General features: G+C 49.0%; 1 protein-coding gene across 1 annotated transcript in view; it reads right to left on the minus strand.

Moving 5' to 3' along the window:
- Positions 1–1,043: 1,043 nt before the first annotated feature.
- ttc7a (tetratricopeptide repeat domain 7A) overlaps positions 1,044–17,085 on the minus strand; it is a 122,147-nt gene continuing 106,105 nt past the window's right edge. The window contains exon 21 of the mRNA XM_080740176.1: positions 1,044–1,339. Within this exon, the coding sequence (XP_080596302.1) occupies positions 1,121–1,339 (219 nt within the window). The 3' untranslated portion in view covers positions 1,044–1,120. The remainder of the gene's footprint in view (positions 1,340–17,085) is intronic.

The raw sequence follows: 17,085 nt of genomic DNA on the forward strand, positions 1-17,085 counted from the left end.
AGGAGTCTAGCCTGTTACTCCCCAACGCCTGGTCGCATAGGAACGTGAGACCACTCTACGGATGCGGCGTCTCTGTGGTTTGGTTTTGCGGCCCCGCTCCGGTGGTCCGCGGCGACCCCGGGTGAAAAACTGCAGAAAAAAGCAATAACGCTACTGACCAGTAGTTGAGCAACTTCCATAGTATAGCTTTAAGGTTAGGGTTCGGGTAAGGTTTAGGCATAGAGGTTGACATTCACCCGCGTCGGCAGGTTAGCTTTTCACCAGGTTAAAGGAGTAGTTCACCCCCAAAATGACTTTTTTTCTATTGATTACTCATGCCATGGAGAGTAGAGTTCAATAATATTTTTTGGTTTTTGTGCACATTCCTAAGACAAAAATTTTATCTGAGTAAATTTACCCCCATTGATTCCGGATGGTGACCCGTTTAGAAACAGGTCACCATCCGGAATGAATGGGGGTAAATTAATTGTTATCACATTATTGTCTTAGGAATGCGACAAAAACAAAAAGATATTATTGAACTCTAGTCTCCATGGCATGAGTAATCGTAATAGAAAAAAAAGTCATTTTGGGGGTGAACTACTCCTTTAACATTCACCTGTGTCGGAAGAATGAACTGTCGAACAGATGCTATGTCGCAATGTCGACATGCTCCCGATACAGACAGCACACCAAATACAGTACTTGCGTACTCTGCTGGCACAAGTAAATATGGGGGACAGGGGTCATTGGAAATAAATAATTTTGAGAACCACAGCTCTAAAGGATACACTACCCAGGCCTGTGGGTGTACAGTATGTGCCAAGGATAAGGACAGGAGATTGTCACAGTTGGGCAGAAACCTCGTATCTCCGAGTTTCAAATTTGTAAAATATTTCGCTAAGTAAAGCCCTGCTTCATCATACAAGGCTGTCGCACAAAACTAGTGAAAACAGCTGATCTACAAGCACACCGTTGTGTGCTTGTAGATCGGCTGTTTTCACTGGTTTAGTTCATTTTTTAAATGATCAATACAAAATGAACGCTTTTGGATATACACAAGGTTTCCACCCAACAACGACGATATACTTCATTCAACGGCTCTTTGGCTTTGTTCTCCAACAACCACTAAACCTCCATCTCAGAGCTCTCTGGGGATAATAGTGAAGGGCCGGATGGGGCAGGAGGCCTCCAGCTCCAGGGCCATGAGGAAGCAGTCCGGGGCCTGGGGGCATCCCCGAGACTGCAGCGCCTCCCCGAGCCCGCTCCACGCCTCGTGGGAGGTGCTGTGGGACTGCACCGCGTCCCGCAGAACCTTCTCTCCCAATTGGATCCGGCCCGTCCGCACCAGCAACTGACCCTGGAGATGGAGAGATGGACGGATGGATGAGAGATGGATGAAAGGGGGGGGGGGGGGGGGTGAAGGATGCAGGGTAGGGATTTCATGGAGGCCATGAAGGCCATGGTCATTGTCGCCTCTTGTTTTTGGCCTTATGCCCCTCCCTGGCCTCAGGAAGGCCAATAGTATTCTCAGAGACCCATCCCACCCTGGGCACTGCCACTTCAACATGCTGCCCTCGGGCAGACGCTTTCAGTCAATGAAGGCAAAAACAAATAGGATGAGAGACAGTTTCTATCCCAGCGCTGTAGCGGCGCTCAACAGGCAACTACGTACCACTAGCACAGTACGTTAGAGTACTTTAGGGTACAAGAGACATTGGACTATGTGATATGGGACTATGCTTGGTTTTTATTAAATCTTTATTTTATTATTTATGATCTTTGCTATTTATTACTACATGGTATCCTAAGTTGTCTTGTAACACACTTTAGGGGTTTGCTCCAATTTCGTTATTCTTAAACTTGTTCTAAACTTGTTTTATGTAATAAATAATAAAGTTCATTCATCATTCATCAACAAGATATACCCTGAGGACCACAGTGGACTTAGTTACACAGTGTTCCACAGTGCACCAATTATCTGCACCTGTGTCGTTTCTGCTGCCTGGCCGGGAGACATTTGAGAGACACTGCATGGATGGAATAGATGGGAGAACATGGATGGATGATAGATAGTGATGTTCATAGAGGAGGGGTGCATTGTGGTTCCAAAACCAAACAACAGTAGAAAACCAAAGGTGTAGGCCAGTAGAAGGCCAGGTGATTTCACTGACTAGTTACTCTATGTCCTCTCTGGTTGAATGTGTCAAATAGTGACCTGCAGGTGTCATGTTTTGTTCTGGATGAAAAGCTTTATACAGTACACACAGCCCTCCATTTCACACTGTAAAATCCTGTTAATTTACTTGGACCCATTTGGCTACATTTGGACCACTCACAAATGTAGAAATTAACACTCCAAAGTCAAAAGTCTCTGTCGAGTTGTTAGTATCACTGGCGTTTATCTACTGTTAGCCCTCGAAAACCCATCCCTAATACCTTTTTTTTTATTCGTAATGACTAACATGGCAGTGGAATGGCAGATGGTGGCTTTCTACCAAAATCCCAAATCTTGGATTTTAATCTCTCCTAATGTTTAGACAGAAATTGAGCATTTGCTCCTGAGACAAAACTAAAATCCCCATATTGAGAGGCAAAGAATGGTCCTCTAACCCAGTGGTTCTCAAGCTGTGGGTCTAGACCCCCAGGGGGATCCCCACATGGTTTTGGGGGGTCCCCAGATGAGGGTGAAGTGACAATTTAAGGACTTTTAAGACCTTTTTAATGAAAAAAAAAAAAAAAGATGCAATTGGAAATTGCAAGTGTGGTTGCCGTGATGTGAGTCACACTTTAATTAATTTTGTCTTTCCTTTTGAATTTTCCCCATTCAGGTCAATGGGGAAAATTAATTCACGAATACACAGGCAAAAGCGTGAAAATAGACGAACTGCAAGCTTCACAACACCTCGCGTTGAGAGGCGTTGGGAGCTTGTAGATCTGTTATTTTCACAATATTTATCTGTCAGGGTGGGGGGGGGGGGGGGGGCCCAAGTTCAAATACTGCGCCTCGCATCGCATCGCGAGGCGTTGTGTGCTTGTAGATCGGCTGTTTTCACTAGTTTTGTGCGACAGTCTTGTATGATGAAGCAGGGCTTTGCTTTACCAAAAGACGTACACATTTGAAACTTCGAGATACAAGGTTTCTGCCCGACAGTGACAATAATATTGTCACTAATCACTAAAATATTATTTTAGTGATTAAGTTGTGAGGAAAACGTTGAGATAATAGCCATTTTGGTTAGAACTGACTGAAAATAAAATTATACTAAATATTTTTTCATCTCGTGGCACCCCTGGACTGCCGTCGCGGCCCAGGGTGCCCCGTCACCCACTTTGAAAATCCCTGCTCTAACCAACCAAGCGGACGTCACAGGATTATCAGCGAACAACTTAAAAAGCGTAGATAACTGCATGAAGAGATTTGTTAAGGGATGGCTCTCATTGCCACAGAATACGTGAGATCTGCTCTACTCTAAAGGGGCACCTGATACATGCGTTATCATATCCTTGGGATGGGACTGTTATCAATATTGTCATACCTTAGCCAAGGCTCAGTAGTCAGACTACCAACTACCAGGAGCTGGGTAGTCCCAATATCAGCCTTAATATCAGCCTTGGTCTTATCATTGCAATGCGCATGCGCCAACACACATGGGGAAAAAAAGAAGTCACGCTGGGATTCGAGACTACAGGGTTGGGAATTCTAGCCATGCTACGGAGATGGATGCGCCGCTCCGAATTTTTTTTTTGCATTAGGTTTAGCCATAGTTTTACAGAGGTTAAGGTTAGGGTTGGGGTTAGGGTTAGATTAGGGAGTGAAGACTTCAATATATTGTCCTAGGCCAAGTCAAGGCCTAAGATGCAGTATAGAGAAAAGTGCTTTCGCCATCTTGTTTTTAAAAAGAAAGAATGTTGCAATTTTAAATTGGGTTGGTTCCCCTAGTTCATAAAATCCTACAGGTCATCTTGTAGTTTATGTCCTGTGGGTTTTATGTGTGAGACTGTGCATGGCACGATGGTCAAATTTCGTGAGCCAGAAGTGTTCTTATTTCTGACCGCATACCAATGGCTTTCAGATTTATACATTGTTCATAACTAACAACCCTATTCTCCCCCAATAATAGATTACAGTTATTGTCCACGACATTGCAAGCGGCGCGAAGGCCAGCGGACCTTGTTTACTGTCAATATTCCAGGATGACCTCCCACTTGGGTAATGACGCCCCCTGGCGATCATTCAGAGAAACTACTTCAGCTCCCGTACTAACGTAGGTAGGAAGGGCCTGTCACTCAAACCGGAGTGACCCGCCTCCAGGCTATATAAGCCCCCGGAGGCGGAAGTAACATCCTCTTTTCACTCTCTGCGATATCACATTCAGATAAGTTGAAACTCAGCCTTTGTATTATTATTCTTCGCGCATTAGCCTAAAGCGGTGGCATTGGAGTCGCCCACCGGCGAGTGTTGAATTAACCCGTACTTAAGAATACTTATTCTTGTTCCGTCCTAAATCGACGGTTATTTCCTTTTATAACAAAGGATTATTATTGCTTGTTCAGGCCTCCGCCGAAGCAAGCGTGACATAGCATTAGCCGTTAGCTTGTTAGCTCGTCTGCTATTTGTTAACGTTAGCTACACTGCTTACCGCTTGTTCAGGCCCTGCCCGAATCAAGCGTGGCCTAGCCTTAGCCGTTAGCTTGTTAGCTCGTCTGCTTCTGGTTAACTCTATCTACAGTGCTTCGCCATGGATCCTCTGGCCTTCCTGCCGAGGCAATGTCCAGGCTGTCCAGGACTCATCGACGGACAGGATCTTCACCCTCTCTGTGTCGGCTGCATGGGCGTTGCACACGCCTTCTCTGCACTGAGTCCTCAGGGGAGAGCAGGACCTTTCTGTGACTACTGCGTGGCCTACGACCACGATGTACTGATACACCGGTTCTACCTAGCCAGGGCAGGCCTCGGGGCCTGCGCTCCACCAGGTGGGTCCACTGCTCTCAACCCCACAGCCCAGTCTTTCCTTCCCCAGGCGGCCCGCACCGTTGGTCAAGGTGCGGCGCTGCCTTCTGGAGATCCGCTTGGCAAACAGCGCGCCATTCCAAGTCAAGATGGCGCCGTGCTACATGAGACACCGCCTGCCGCGCAACCGACCGCAGCTAGCTCCACTGTCACTGGAGCTGGCGGGTCTGGTGAAGTCGCCGCTAAGAAGGCGACCAAGAAGGCTAACATCCCTCCGGTAGCCTTTTCCCCTTCGGGCGCGGTGCCCAAAAAGAAACGCTCGGATGTGACCGTCGGGGACGTTCCCCTCGACGTGAGCATCACCAAAACAGTCCAGACTTTCAGGCGAGAGTCGGACCTGAGCTCCTGTCAGAGCGAGGGTTCTGGTTCTGAATACTCTGGATACACGGCCGAGGAGGAGGAGGACTCCGTCGAGGACGAGGGTTCTCGACTCACGGTCACTGTGAAAGGTAATGCCCCTGCGGCTCCAGCACGTCAACTGGACGCCGCAGGGAGCTCCCAGGCCTCCTCAGGCACCACTGCCCCTCCACCCGCCAGTCAAGCGAGTGAAGCGGGAGCAGAGGACGTCGATTCTGCAGCAGAAATGCTGGATCATCTCACAGTCTACATGAGAGCTCTGGCCAGAGTTGGAGAGGAGTTGCCACCTCCTCTCCCCTCTGAAGAGGCCGAGGATGATGACGAAATGCCCGGGCAGGAGCCTTCGGTTCCCGCCCCGTATGTCCTCTCCAGGCTGCCGCTGGTGAAAGGTTTCACCAAGGCCCTCCATTCCTCATGGAAGACACATAAAGACCCCAGGAAGCTGCCCTTTTCTGTGTTGGATTTGGTGGGCGGTGCGGAGGCAGGCATGTCCACCTGCCCTAACCTGGACCACCTGTTGGCACAATCTTTTCTGAGTTCCGTCAGACCCCAGTACAAAGATGTAGGCACGGCTAAAAACGGGCCGTTTGTTGGCCCCGTCGGCACCAACCCGCCGGGGTTCACTGTCCTGGAGGACAAGCTGCAGTCGGACAGGGCTCGTAACGCCTACCGGTCCGCTGCTCTGGCCGCTAAGGACCTGAATCTGATCCAGCTCTTGCTCGCTTCCACCAAGGACCTGGTCAAAGGTCTGCCCACGGGGGAGCACACAGCTGAACTGAACACTCTATTTGACATCATGCTGAAGGTCAATTGGCATGCGGTTAAGTGGATGGGCAGGTCCATGGACTACAACCTCCAGTCTGAGAGAGCCCGCTGGCTCGACTATGTCGACCTCGAGCCTAAGAGGGACGTGGGCGAGAAGCCTCTAGGTCCTCGCGGGGAGATGTACAAGTCTCTCATAAACATGGAGAACAGTCCCACCACCCTCATGGGTGGGGGCTTGGAGCTGCTGCAGGGTAGAGTTACCTTCTTCAAGGCGGCTAAGGACATCGTCGAGTCCACCACAGTGCCACAGGATGAACCGCAGCAAGCTAGGAGGGCGTCCCGCTCCTCCCGCGCCAAGGAAAGGGGCCGCTCTGCTTCTTTTAAGAAGCACTCGTCTTCCTCCAGGGGAGCCTCTGCAGCCAGGGCGCCTGACAGGCCCCGCAGCAAGGCGGTGGTTCCCGAGCGCGCTCAGCCGCGCCGCCCGTCCAAGGATGGCAGGCAGCAGTCTTCATACCGCGGTGGCCGCGGTAGGGGACAGCGCAAATGACACTCTGAAGAGGGGGATTGTGCTGGGGCGGGGGTCCGAGGTGTCTCTCGGTCCCCCTCCCCCCAAACGAGGGCGTTTTTCGGTACCCCGTGTCGGGGAAATGAAAATGTTGATTTTGATGCCTCCTGTGTCGACAATAAACATGTTGAAAGAGCAAAGTCTGTCTCTGTCCAACTCTCTCGCACTAGCACAGACGACCCCATCGTGCATGCCTCCTGTAGTAATGATGAAGTCCTGTCAGGACTCGATAATCAATCACAGGTTTTATCAGAAACCAGTAATGTTAATGTCAAACAATTATGTGGTTCCTCAAGCGCGCGAGTGGGATATCCCTCGCGTCGACAATATGAATCCTTTATGCATGCCTCCTGTAAGAATGATGGAGTCCCGTCAGGACTCTTTAATCAGTCAGAGGTTTTATCAGCAACCAGTAATGTTAACGTCAAACAATTATATGGTTCCTCATGCGCGCGAGTGGATTTTCCCTCGCGTGAGCGATGCTATGAATTTAACCTTGAGTCAGAAATTCTGTCGGCCTACTATGAGCCCGGGTCAAGGGACAAGCATAAAGGCCTTAGAGCAGGTATTAAACGTAAAAGTTCCTCTCCTGTCAGGGGAGAATGCTTTAGTTGTGGGCGAGTCTGTTTATCAGTCGAATCGCTTTGCTCTTCCTGTCGCTCTATCGAGCGAAAACCGAACGCTTCCGGTTTCACCGGATACGGATTCGCTAGCTCCCCGCTTCCGGTCCGGCCGCAAAAGAGCTCCGCTAGTCAAGCGGTACAATCAGAAGGTGTTCCCACCTTGCGGCCTATTGAACCCCTGCGCTCCGCATCCGGGTGTTCCGGATACGGATACGCAGGTTCCCCACTTCCGGTCCCGCCGCAAAATAGCTCCGCTAGTCAAGCGGTACAACCAGAAGGTGTTTCCGCCATGCGACCTATTGAACCCTTGCGCTCCGCATCCGGTCGTTCCGGATACGGATACGCAGGTTCCCCACTTCCGGTCCGGCCGCCAAAAAGCTCCGCCGTCACGGAAGCACAGTGGTGGGGTTTCTCTCGCTCAAAACACGCTAGCACGCTGTGCGCGCCAGTGGAAGTTATGCAACCCGAGCCATTGGGTATTTCGAACGATAACCAGGGGTTACAGGTTACAGTTCGCAGATATACCCCCGCTTTCGAGCAGGGTTATTCATACCAGAGCACGTGGTTTAAAAGCAAGTCTTTTGAGAGAAGAGATCAGCTCATTGCTAAGCAAGGGTGCTATAGTGGAGCTGGACAGGACCCAATCCCGCATGGGATTTTGGAGCCGTTATTTCCTGGTGCCCAAAAAGGGGGGGGGGCTACGTCCCATCCTGGACCTAAAGGCACTAAACGTGTACCTGAAGAAATACGTTTTCAGGATGCTAACAGTACCCACCATGTTACGGTCGGTCAGGCAAGGGGATTTCCACTGTTCAGTGGATCTGAAGGATGCTTATCAGCACGTCCAGATTTATCCCCCACACAGGAAATTCCTTCGGTTCGCCTTCGAGGGTCGCCTGTACGAGTATACAGTACTCCCTTTCGGTCTGTCACTGAGCCCGAGGGTTTTCGTGAAAGTGACCGAAGCAGCCATCGCCCCGCTGAGACAGCAGGGCGTCAGGTTGGCGACGTACATCGACGATTGGATGATTTCAGCGAGCTCCGCCCACGAAGTGGCGCGTCACACACAAGTGGTTTTGGCTCACCTGAAGGCCTTAGGTTTCATAGTCAACCACGGCAAGAGCATGCTGACTCCAGCAAGTCGTCTTACATTCATTGGGGTCCTTCTGGACTCATCCGACATGTCGGCCCGTCTCTCAGAGGAGAGGGTGGACAGGTTTCGGGAATGTCTCGACTCCTTTCAAGTGGGCCAGGAGGTCACTTACAGGAGTTGCATGGTACTGACGGGAATGATGGCTTCCGCAGTACATCTGTTGCGTTTGGGCAGGTTTCATATGAGACCTTTTCAAAGATGGATGTTATCCCTCGGGATCCCGCCCTCCTTGAAGTACAAGAAGGTTACGGTTTCCCCTTCCTGCGCGATCGCCCTGTCTCCGTGGCTGGTGGAGGGGTTCCTCACCAGCGGAGTCTCGATTGGCGAGGTGGTTTCCCGCAAGTCGATCACGACAGACGCCAGTCTCAGTGGATGGGGAGCCACTTTCGAGGGGCGCACAGCGCAGGGGCTTTGGCCTCTGGAGATGAGGGGTCGTCACATCAACTATTTGGAGTTGATGGCTATACTCCTGGCGCTCAAGCATTTCGAGCCTTGGATTTTGCATTGTCACGTCCTGGTCAGGACAGACAATACGACGGCCATGTTTTATGTCAACAAACAGGGGGGCCTGTCGTCGTTGCCACTGGACCGTCTGGCTCGAGAATTGACGGTTTGGTGCTTGTCGCGCCTCAAGTCGATCAGGGCCTTACACGTCCCAGGTCTCCTCAACAGCGGAGCAGATCTCCTGTCCAGGGGAGGTCCTCGCTACGAGGATTGGTCTCTCCACCCCAGGGTGGCGAGCCAGATTTTTCGCAAGTTCGGTCAGCCAGTGGCGGACCTGTTTGCGTCAGCGGAGAATACGAAGTGTCCGTTGTTCTTCGCGGTGAAGGGCAGTCCTCCCTTGGGGTTGGACGCCTTAGCGCACACGTGGCCGAGAGGTCTACTGTACGCGTTTCCCCCCTTCGACTTAATCCGACCCACTCTGGAGAGAGTCAGGAGGTTCGGTCTGGAGATGCTCCTGGTGGCTCCCTACAAGGGCACGTGGAGATCGGCGATCGCCCCTCTCCTTTGCGAACCGGGTTGGCAGCTGCCTCAGTGCAGGGACCTGTTGAGTCAGGCCAGGGGGGAGATCTTCCACCAAGACCTGCAGGTCCTAGACCTGTGGGTTTGGCACGTGAAAGGTTAAACCTGCTGGCAGCCGGTTTTTCTTCTGAAGTGGTTGCTACCATTCAGAGTGCTAAGGCGCCCTCTACGAGGGCGTCTTATGATGGAAGGTGGAATGCCTTTGAGGACTGGTGTGAGTCGCGTGTTCCACCTGTGGTGGCTCATGTGGCGTCAGCCCAGGAAATTCTGGAATTTATGCAGAACCGCTTGAGAAGTGGTCTAGCATTTTCTACCCTTAGGGGGTATTTGGCGGTGTCACAACCTGGCTCTTAGGCCATGACAAATCGAGGAGGACACGAGGCAGTGGCTTTTAAAGTATAACAATAATTTATTAACAGATGGTGTAAATGATAATGTACAAGAGTTTGAGGTGTGTTAGTCAGTAATCAGTAGTGTCAGCAATGCATGGATGTGTGGTAAGTGTAGTGTGGGGTGTTGTAAGGTGTGTAAACTAAGCATAAGGAGAAACAATAGGTGCTGTCGTCATGAGAGGGAGAGAGAGAATGAGGGTGCCATGGTGGCTTTATAGGGCTCCAAGGAGTACTGGCCAGGTGCTCCCAATGCCCCAATCAGCCACCTCATTGGCCGACACCCATGGCTCTGTGGGGAGAAGCAGAAGTACAGAGTTCCACCATGCATAGGCTAACACAGGCCCTAAGGCCAGGGGGCCGTGACACCCTCCCCCTTCAAAATGAGGGACCATAAGGGACCGACATTCTAAATAATAACCTAAATAACTAACAAGTAGTACTACTAAATTCAAACTGATCAGTCAAGAGAAAAAACTAATACGTATAATATATTGAATGAAGAAAAAAAAAACATGTGTTAATTAGTGAATATAAATGCCATTAAATACTATCTATTACCATTAAATACTATATCAATACCATTTGCCCCCAATAAATTCCAGTCCAACCCGTCCTGTCTACCACCCGCACACCCGGCCCCCTCCTCAGCAACCAAGATTGACCATGGATTCCTGGAGCATCTGAGAGGAGGAGATCAGGAGGCAGGAGCAGACAGAACAGGCCTAGAGGGACAAAAAAAAACATATGTCACATTGTTGCCTTCAATTTAAGGCACCCTGGAAAGAACATTTTCAACCCCTTTAATGTATATAATGTCGAGCCACTAAGACTGACACATTAGGGACCAGCGAATTAACCTGATCTAGAACATTTCAATGAATTGAGCAAGGTTAGTAATCAGACTTCTGAACAAGGCAAGGCGATGCCCAGCGTGATCCATCTTTCTCAGGCAGATGATTAAACAAAGTATCCAGATGACCAAGTGTCTCAGAGTTCTTTAACAGACCTTTCCACAATGATGGATCAACGGTAGGCAACACCCATATCCCAGTTGCTAAACATGCTGCATGAACATCCAAGTTGGACTGCACATCCGGTGGGCGGGATTCACAAACATGAAATGGCTTCAGTAAGTTAACATGACATAATATGGTGGGTTTCCTCCGCTGAGGAGTAAAAAACAAATAGTTTAAGTCAGACATTTTCTTAACCACTGTATGAGGATCTGTAAATTTGTCTTGAAATGGCGAGCCTGTGATGGGCAACAGTGCCAACACACGGTCACCAGGGCTGGAAACTCTCTGCTCAGTGCTTCTGTCTAAATAAGGTCGGTGCCAAAACCCATTCACATAGTCAAGTAAGTTGCGACGAGGCTCTATCGCCTTCCACTGGTTACTCAGAATGACTAATGGTACAGTATGGCCAAAGACCAGTTCGTTTGGAGACTTTAGACTAAACCCAGTGCTTTTCTGTGCAACCTCTCTGATTGAGAGCATTAACCATAGTAAACACATAACAGAGAGAAAATAAACTGCACCGGATTTCAAGCGAGGGAGTAGGCCCCCACAATCAATGATCAAATGTCCAAAAGGTTTGCTAATTTCAGGAATTGTTTCAGAAACGGAAAACATTGGTCCTGAACCCCAATTCTGTTTCTTCCCCAAGTCACACTCAATTGCTTCGGAATTAACACGGAACATGGCACGCGTCAGTGCATCAGCTGGGACCACTTCAGGAACCTCGGTTTCACTCTCCTCAGGTTTTACCAAAGGCACCTCGTCCACTACTAAAGTTGGTGGCACATCCGTCCACACACGTGCACCAGCCAACCCATTACCCAAGATCACATTTACCCCTGCCACAGGTAAAGCGGGACGCACAGCCACACCTGTCAGACCCTGGAAGAGATTGGAATAGAGCATGATGTTGTGAACAGGAACATTGAGGACAGTTAAACCCATCCCCAACACAGGAATAGAGGACCCTGTAGCACTCTCCCTAGTAAATGGTAACACTGATGCCTCAATAAATGTATCGTGTGCTGCTGTGTCACGTAGTATATTTACTGGCACTTTAACATTACTTCCTACAAGTGACACAAAACCTGCACTGATGAACGGCCTGTAGGACGCATCAACCTCAAGATTTTGACATTTTGACATTCCACATTTTGACCCTTTGACTCCCTTAACCTGTACCTCTTCCAAGCTTGGCGCAGGCACAGCCATAGCCGCACCTTTCGCAGAGGGAGAGGTAGACATAGTCTTTGCTTTTAGAGCGTAACAGTCAACTTTCCAATGGCCTTTCCTATGACAGAAGTTACATACTTTCTCCTCACGCGTGCCATGACCAGGGTTCGCCTCCGGTGTAACCGCCATGCCTGAACTACCTGGAGAGCCCATTTCGACACTCTCGTTGCCAGCACGGGACTGGACAAAGGAGCGTCGCTCCCCAGAAGAGCGCCTGTGTGTCAACACATATTCATCTGCCAAAGCAGCGGCTTCAGCAGCAGTTTGAACTTTCCTGTCACTAATGTAGTTGGCAATATGTTCAGGCAATGTGTTCTTGAACTGTTCGAGGACTATAAGGTCACACAACCCTTCAAAGTCCTTAACTTCCAAGGCGGCACACCAGCGGGCGAAATAGCATGACAAATCGCGTGCAAACTCTAGATGAGTCTTGTTCTCCATTTTTCGCCACGTCCGAAAACGTTGGCGATAGGCTTCAGGAACAAGTTCAAAGGCCTTCAATACTGTAGACTTAACCACTTGGTATTTCTGACTATCAGCAGGACTTAGACATGAGTAGGCCTCCTGTGCCTTGCCTGTTAATACACATTGCAGCATTAACGTGCGGGCAGACTCTGGCCATTTACGTACATCGGCTACACGTTCAAACATGGAAAAGAAAGTCTCCGGGTCCTTTTCGTTAAACTTGGGCACTAGGCGCAAGTTATTGAAAATGTCAAAATCGTGAGTTTGAGATCCCGAGGGCGTTGCCCTACCACCAGATAAATCCCCAGCAGTGAGTTTACCTTCTTTTATTAGCTCAAGCTTTGCACGTTCAATCTCCAGTCTAGACTGCTCTAATTTTAGCCTCCCTACCTGTAACTCTTTCTCCAACTGATTATTCTTCCCCTCTGCTTGCAACAAAAGCAACTCTTTCTGTTGCTCAAAAGTAAATTGAGTAGTGGGCATTTTAGGCATGGTCACTGGTTCAGTAAACGTTTCCTCATCCTCTTCCTCAACTACAGATTCTTCAAGAATCCCCTTGTCCTTTAAGTTAGCGATCAAAATAGACTTTACCCGCTCCTTTAACCTTCTGTCTGTAATTTCTATCTTAAAGTGCTCAGCTACTCCCAGCAGCTGGTCCTTAGTGAAATCATCTAAGGTTTCTTCACATGGAGATGCAACAAAGTCCTCAATCTGAGACATTTTCAAAACAGTAAGTTCAACTGGTCAAGACAAAAAAAAAATGTGACTTACTTATTTTCAAGGTATTGTGTAGTTAACTTTTAAAGAGCAAATACTATTCGTTTAAATGAATAGAGAAAAACTAATTCCAAAATGGAACAAATGCTCCCCCTCTGTCTCGTTAGGACAGGTGAGACAGGTGCGCCTACAGGAGCGGCACTCCCCCTACCTCAACTGCCTAACCCAACTAAACTAACACAACTTGCCCTGGGTCTTCAGTGGGCCTCCCGAGTAACCACACCTCCATGGCAATCTCAGTGGTCACCACCCAATCCCATCTTGTGTGGGACCGAGTCTAACAAAATACAATATTCAAACAAAAAAAAACAGTGCGTCCCCCTGCGGGTAACACCTCTGACCTATGTGGGTGGGGAGTACCGCCCCTCAGACTTTACCAGACACACCTGCCCCACCTGTCCCAATTACCACACGGTAACTGATAGACAGCACAAACCAAAAACCAAAAAAAGAAAACCAAAATAATTGTATTTACCCAAACAATTACTTAGATTACTTTTACTTAGATTACTTTTACTTTAACTTAAATTACTTTTACTTTCACTTTAAATAACTCAAACAAACTCAAAACAAAACCAGATTGTTAACCCAAATAAATCAAACGACCACTACCAAGCGCCTCCTCCTACTGCCGTGACCAAAAATGCCAATAACTATACCAGCTTTAAACACAGGAAGATTACTTTACCTGTCACCAATGTCACGGCCAACCCGAGTTCCAACTTTTCACGAACGGCGCGAGCCCCCAATTTGTCACAACCTGGCTCTTAGGCCATGACAAATCGAGGAGGACACGAGGCAGTGGCTTTTAAAGTATAACAATAATTTATTAACAGATGGTGTAAATGATAATGTACAAGAGTTTGAGGTGTGTTAGTCAGTAATCAGTAGTGTCAGCAATGCATGGATGTGTGGTAAGTGTAGTGTGGGGTGTTGTAAGGTGTGTAAACTAAGCATAAGGAGAAACAATAGGTGCTGTCGTCATGAGAGGGAGAGAGAGAATGAGGGTGCCATGGTGGCTTTATAGGGCTCCAAGGAGTACTGGCCAGGTGCTCCCAATGCCCCAATCAGCCACCTCATTGGCCGACACCCATGGCTCTGTGGGGAGAAGCAGAAGTACAGAGTTCCACCATGCATAGGCTAACACAGGCCCTAAGGCCAGGGGGCCGTGACAGGCGGCTATTAATGCCTGTCACCTGGGGGTGGCGGGCAAGGCACCTTCTAAAGTCCCGGAGGTCATCAAGTTCATGCAAGGAGTTGAACGTTTGAGGCCGGTGACTAGGTCTTTGTTCCCAGTTTGGGATCTGCAGGTGGTTCTAGGGGGCCTATGTCGGGCTCCCTTTGAGCCGCTTGTAGGGATGCCTTTGAAACTTTTGAGTTTCAAGACGGCTCTTTTGCTGGCTTTGGCCACGGCTAAAAGAGTTGGTGACCTGCAAGCTCTCTCGGTGTCTGCGGAGTGCATGCAGTTTATGAACAATGATCTCAAGGTGTTGCTCAAGCCTCATCTTAAGTTTGTTCCTAAGAACATGGTGGTTCCTAAGGAGCCTGTTGTTCTTCTGGCTTTTCATCCTCCTCCGTTTGTCTCGGTGGAGGATGAACGGCTGAATTGCCTTTGTCCTGTCAGGGCATTGAAGGCCTACTGTGACAGGACTGCTGGTTCTAGAGCTTCTTCTCAGCTCTTTGTAGAAATGGGCAATGTTCTTGTCAGAAAGCCGGTGTCTAGACCCACTCTTTCGAGGTGGATTGTGGATGCTATTAGGCTGGCTTACTCTAGTGCGGGTGTGGAAGTGCCGGCGGCACTTAAAGCCCATAGCACTAGGGGTGTGGCTACTTCGTGGGCACTGGCAAAGGGAGTCTCCGTTCAGGAGATTTGTGTTTCGGCGAACTGGTCTTCGCCTTCTACCTTTGCAGCCTACTATCACCTGGATATCGAATCCTCTTCGTTAGCGCATTCGGTTCTGGGTGCAGTTGCCTCCTCTACGTCATAGAGGAGTCGGATCTTCCCCTCCCACAGGTGGGCATGTAGCCACCTGGGGTTTTCTTTGGGGGGACCCTGTGTTTTCCTTATATAGTGTGTCTTACTTATAAGGCGGACTTGTCCTTTTCATTTAGTTGAATGAGGCGGACTTCGGTCTGTCAGGGTCTCTCTTTATTTTCTCATGCCTTCACACCCAGGTCCGGTGGGCCTGGGACCTTCTGGGTGATGGGTCACGCCCGTTTGGGTTGTGCTCACCCGTATGAGGGGTGTGTGGGGGTATGAGAGTAGGTTGTGGCTTAGAGGGGAGTTTAAGAATCCCAAGTGGGAGGTCATCCTGGAATATTGACAGTAAACGGTAGGTTCCGTACGGAACCATTGTTTACTTAGATATGGAAGGATGACCTCCCACGTAATGCCCCTCTGTTTCACTGAATGTGGCAGAGAGTGGTATTAAGAGGATGTTACTTCCGCCTCCGGGGGCTTATATAGCCTGGAGGCGGGTCACTCCGGTTTGAGTGACAGGCCCTTCCTACCTACGTTAGTACGGGAGCTGAAGTAGTTTCTCTGAATGATCGCCAGGGGGCGTCATTACCCAAGTGGGAGGTCATCCTTCCATATCTAAGTAAACAATGGTTCCGTACGGAACCTACCGGTCCTGCTCTTCGCGCCCGAGCGCCGCAGGCGCGAGTGCCTGCGAAAAAGTATGTCAAGGGAGTTGGGTTTGACAAAGTTCAGAGGTGATAGTAGACACCTTTATGAACACATTTGTGAAGAAAGCTAGTGATTTAGATTTAGTTCCCAGATTGATGTAGCAATAGGCTAACTTTCTCTTACTATACTGAGCCTTGGCCAAGGCATGACAGGGGTGATAACAGACCCATCCCAAGGGAGGATAACACGGAAATCGGCTGAAAGGGGCATGGGGAGGACTAGCAGTCTTCAAGTTAAGCAAAATGATTCCATGCAATTAAAGAGGCTTCACCTTCGCCTTGTCAGACCCAGTAAACATTGACCAAATTCACGTGCACACACACACACACACACACACACACACACACACACACACACACACACACACACACACACACACACACACACACACACACACACACACACACACACACACACATTCTTAAGAATTGCCATTTGTTGCATCACTAGTCAACCTGCCTCAGTCCTATATTGTATTTGAGACTGACACACGTACTACAACACACACAAAACGTACAAATATTAATCACTATTAGTAAGGAAATGTATGTGATTTATGCAATCAATGAACATGGTACAGTATATAATAAGCTCCATGATAATAATGATTTATCTTATATGGTTCTATACTATCTATATTCTATTCCACTCTAATCATACAGTGGAGTGAGAGTACACGGTAGAATTCTCAGTGTTAATTTATCCATTTTGTCATTTGAACTCTCAGATCTAAATGAACAGTGAGGATTTTACAGTGCAGCAGTTTGGTTTCCTGGAACGATAGATGCTGCTAGCTAGTGAAAGCTTAATTTGTGTGCTGACTGGCTACTGCCTAGGGCTGCCCCAGCATGACTGGTATATGTATGCACGCAACCAGAATCTCTGCACCCCCTACAACAGTGTGTTTGTGAGTGTGTGTGTGTGCGTGTGTGCGTGCGTGCGTCCGTCCGTGCGTGCGTGGAGTAAGTGGCAGGTCTTGTTGACTCGCCGTCTCAGGAAGCTGAGGTGTTAGTGAGTTTGAGAGCACATTATTT

This window comes from Nannobrachium achirus (assembly GCF_963921795.1).
Source record: "Nannobrachium achirus genome assembly, chromosome: 13".
In the NCBI taxonomy this organism is placed as follows: domain Eukaryota; kingdom Metazoa; phylum Chordata; class Actinopteri; order Myctophiformes; family Myctophidae; genus Nannobrachium; species Nannobrachium achirus.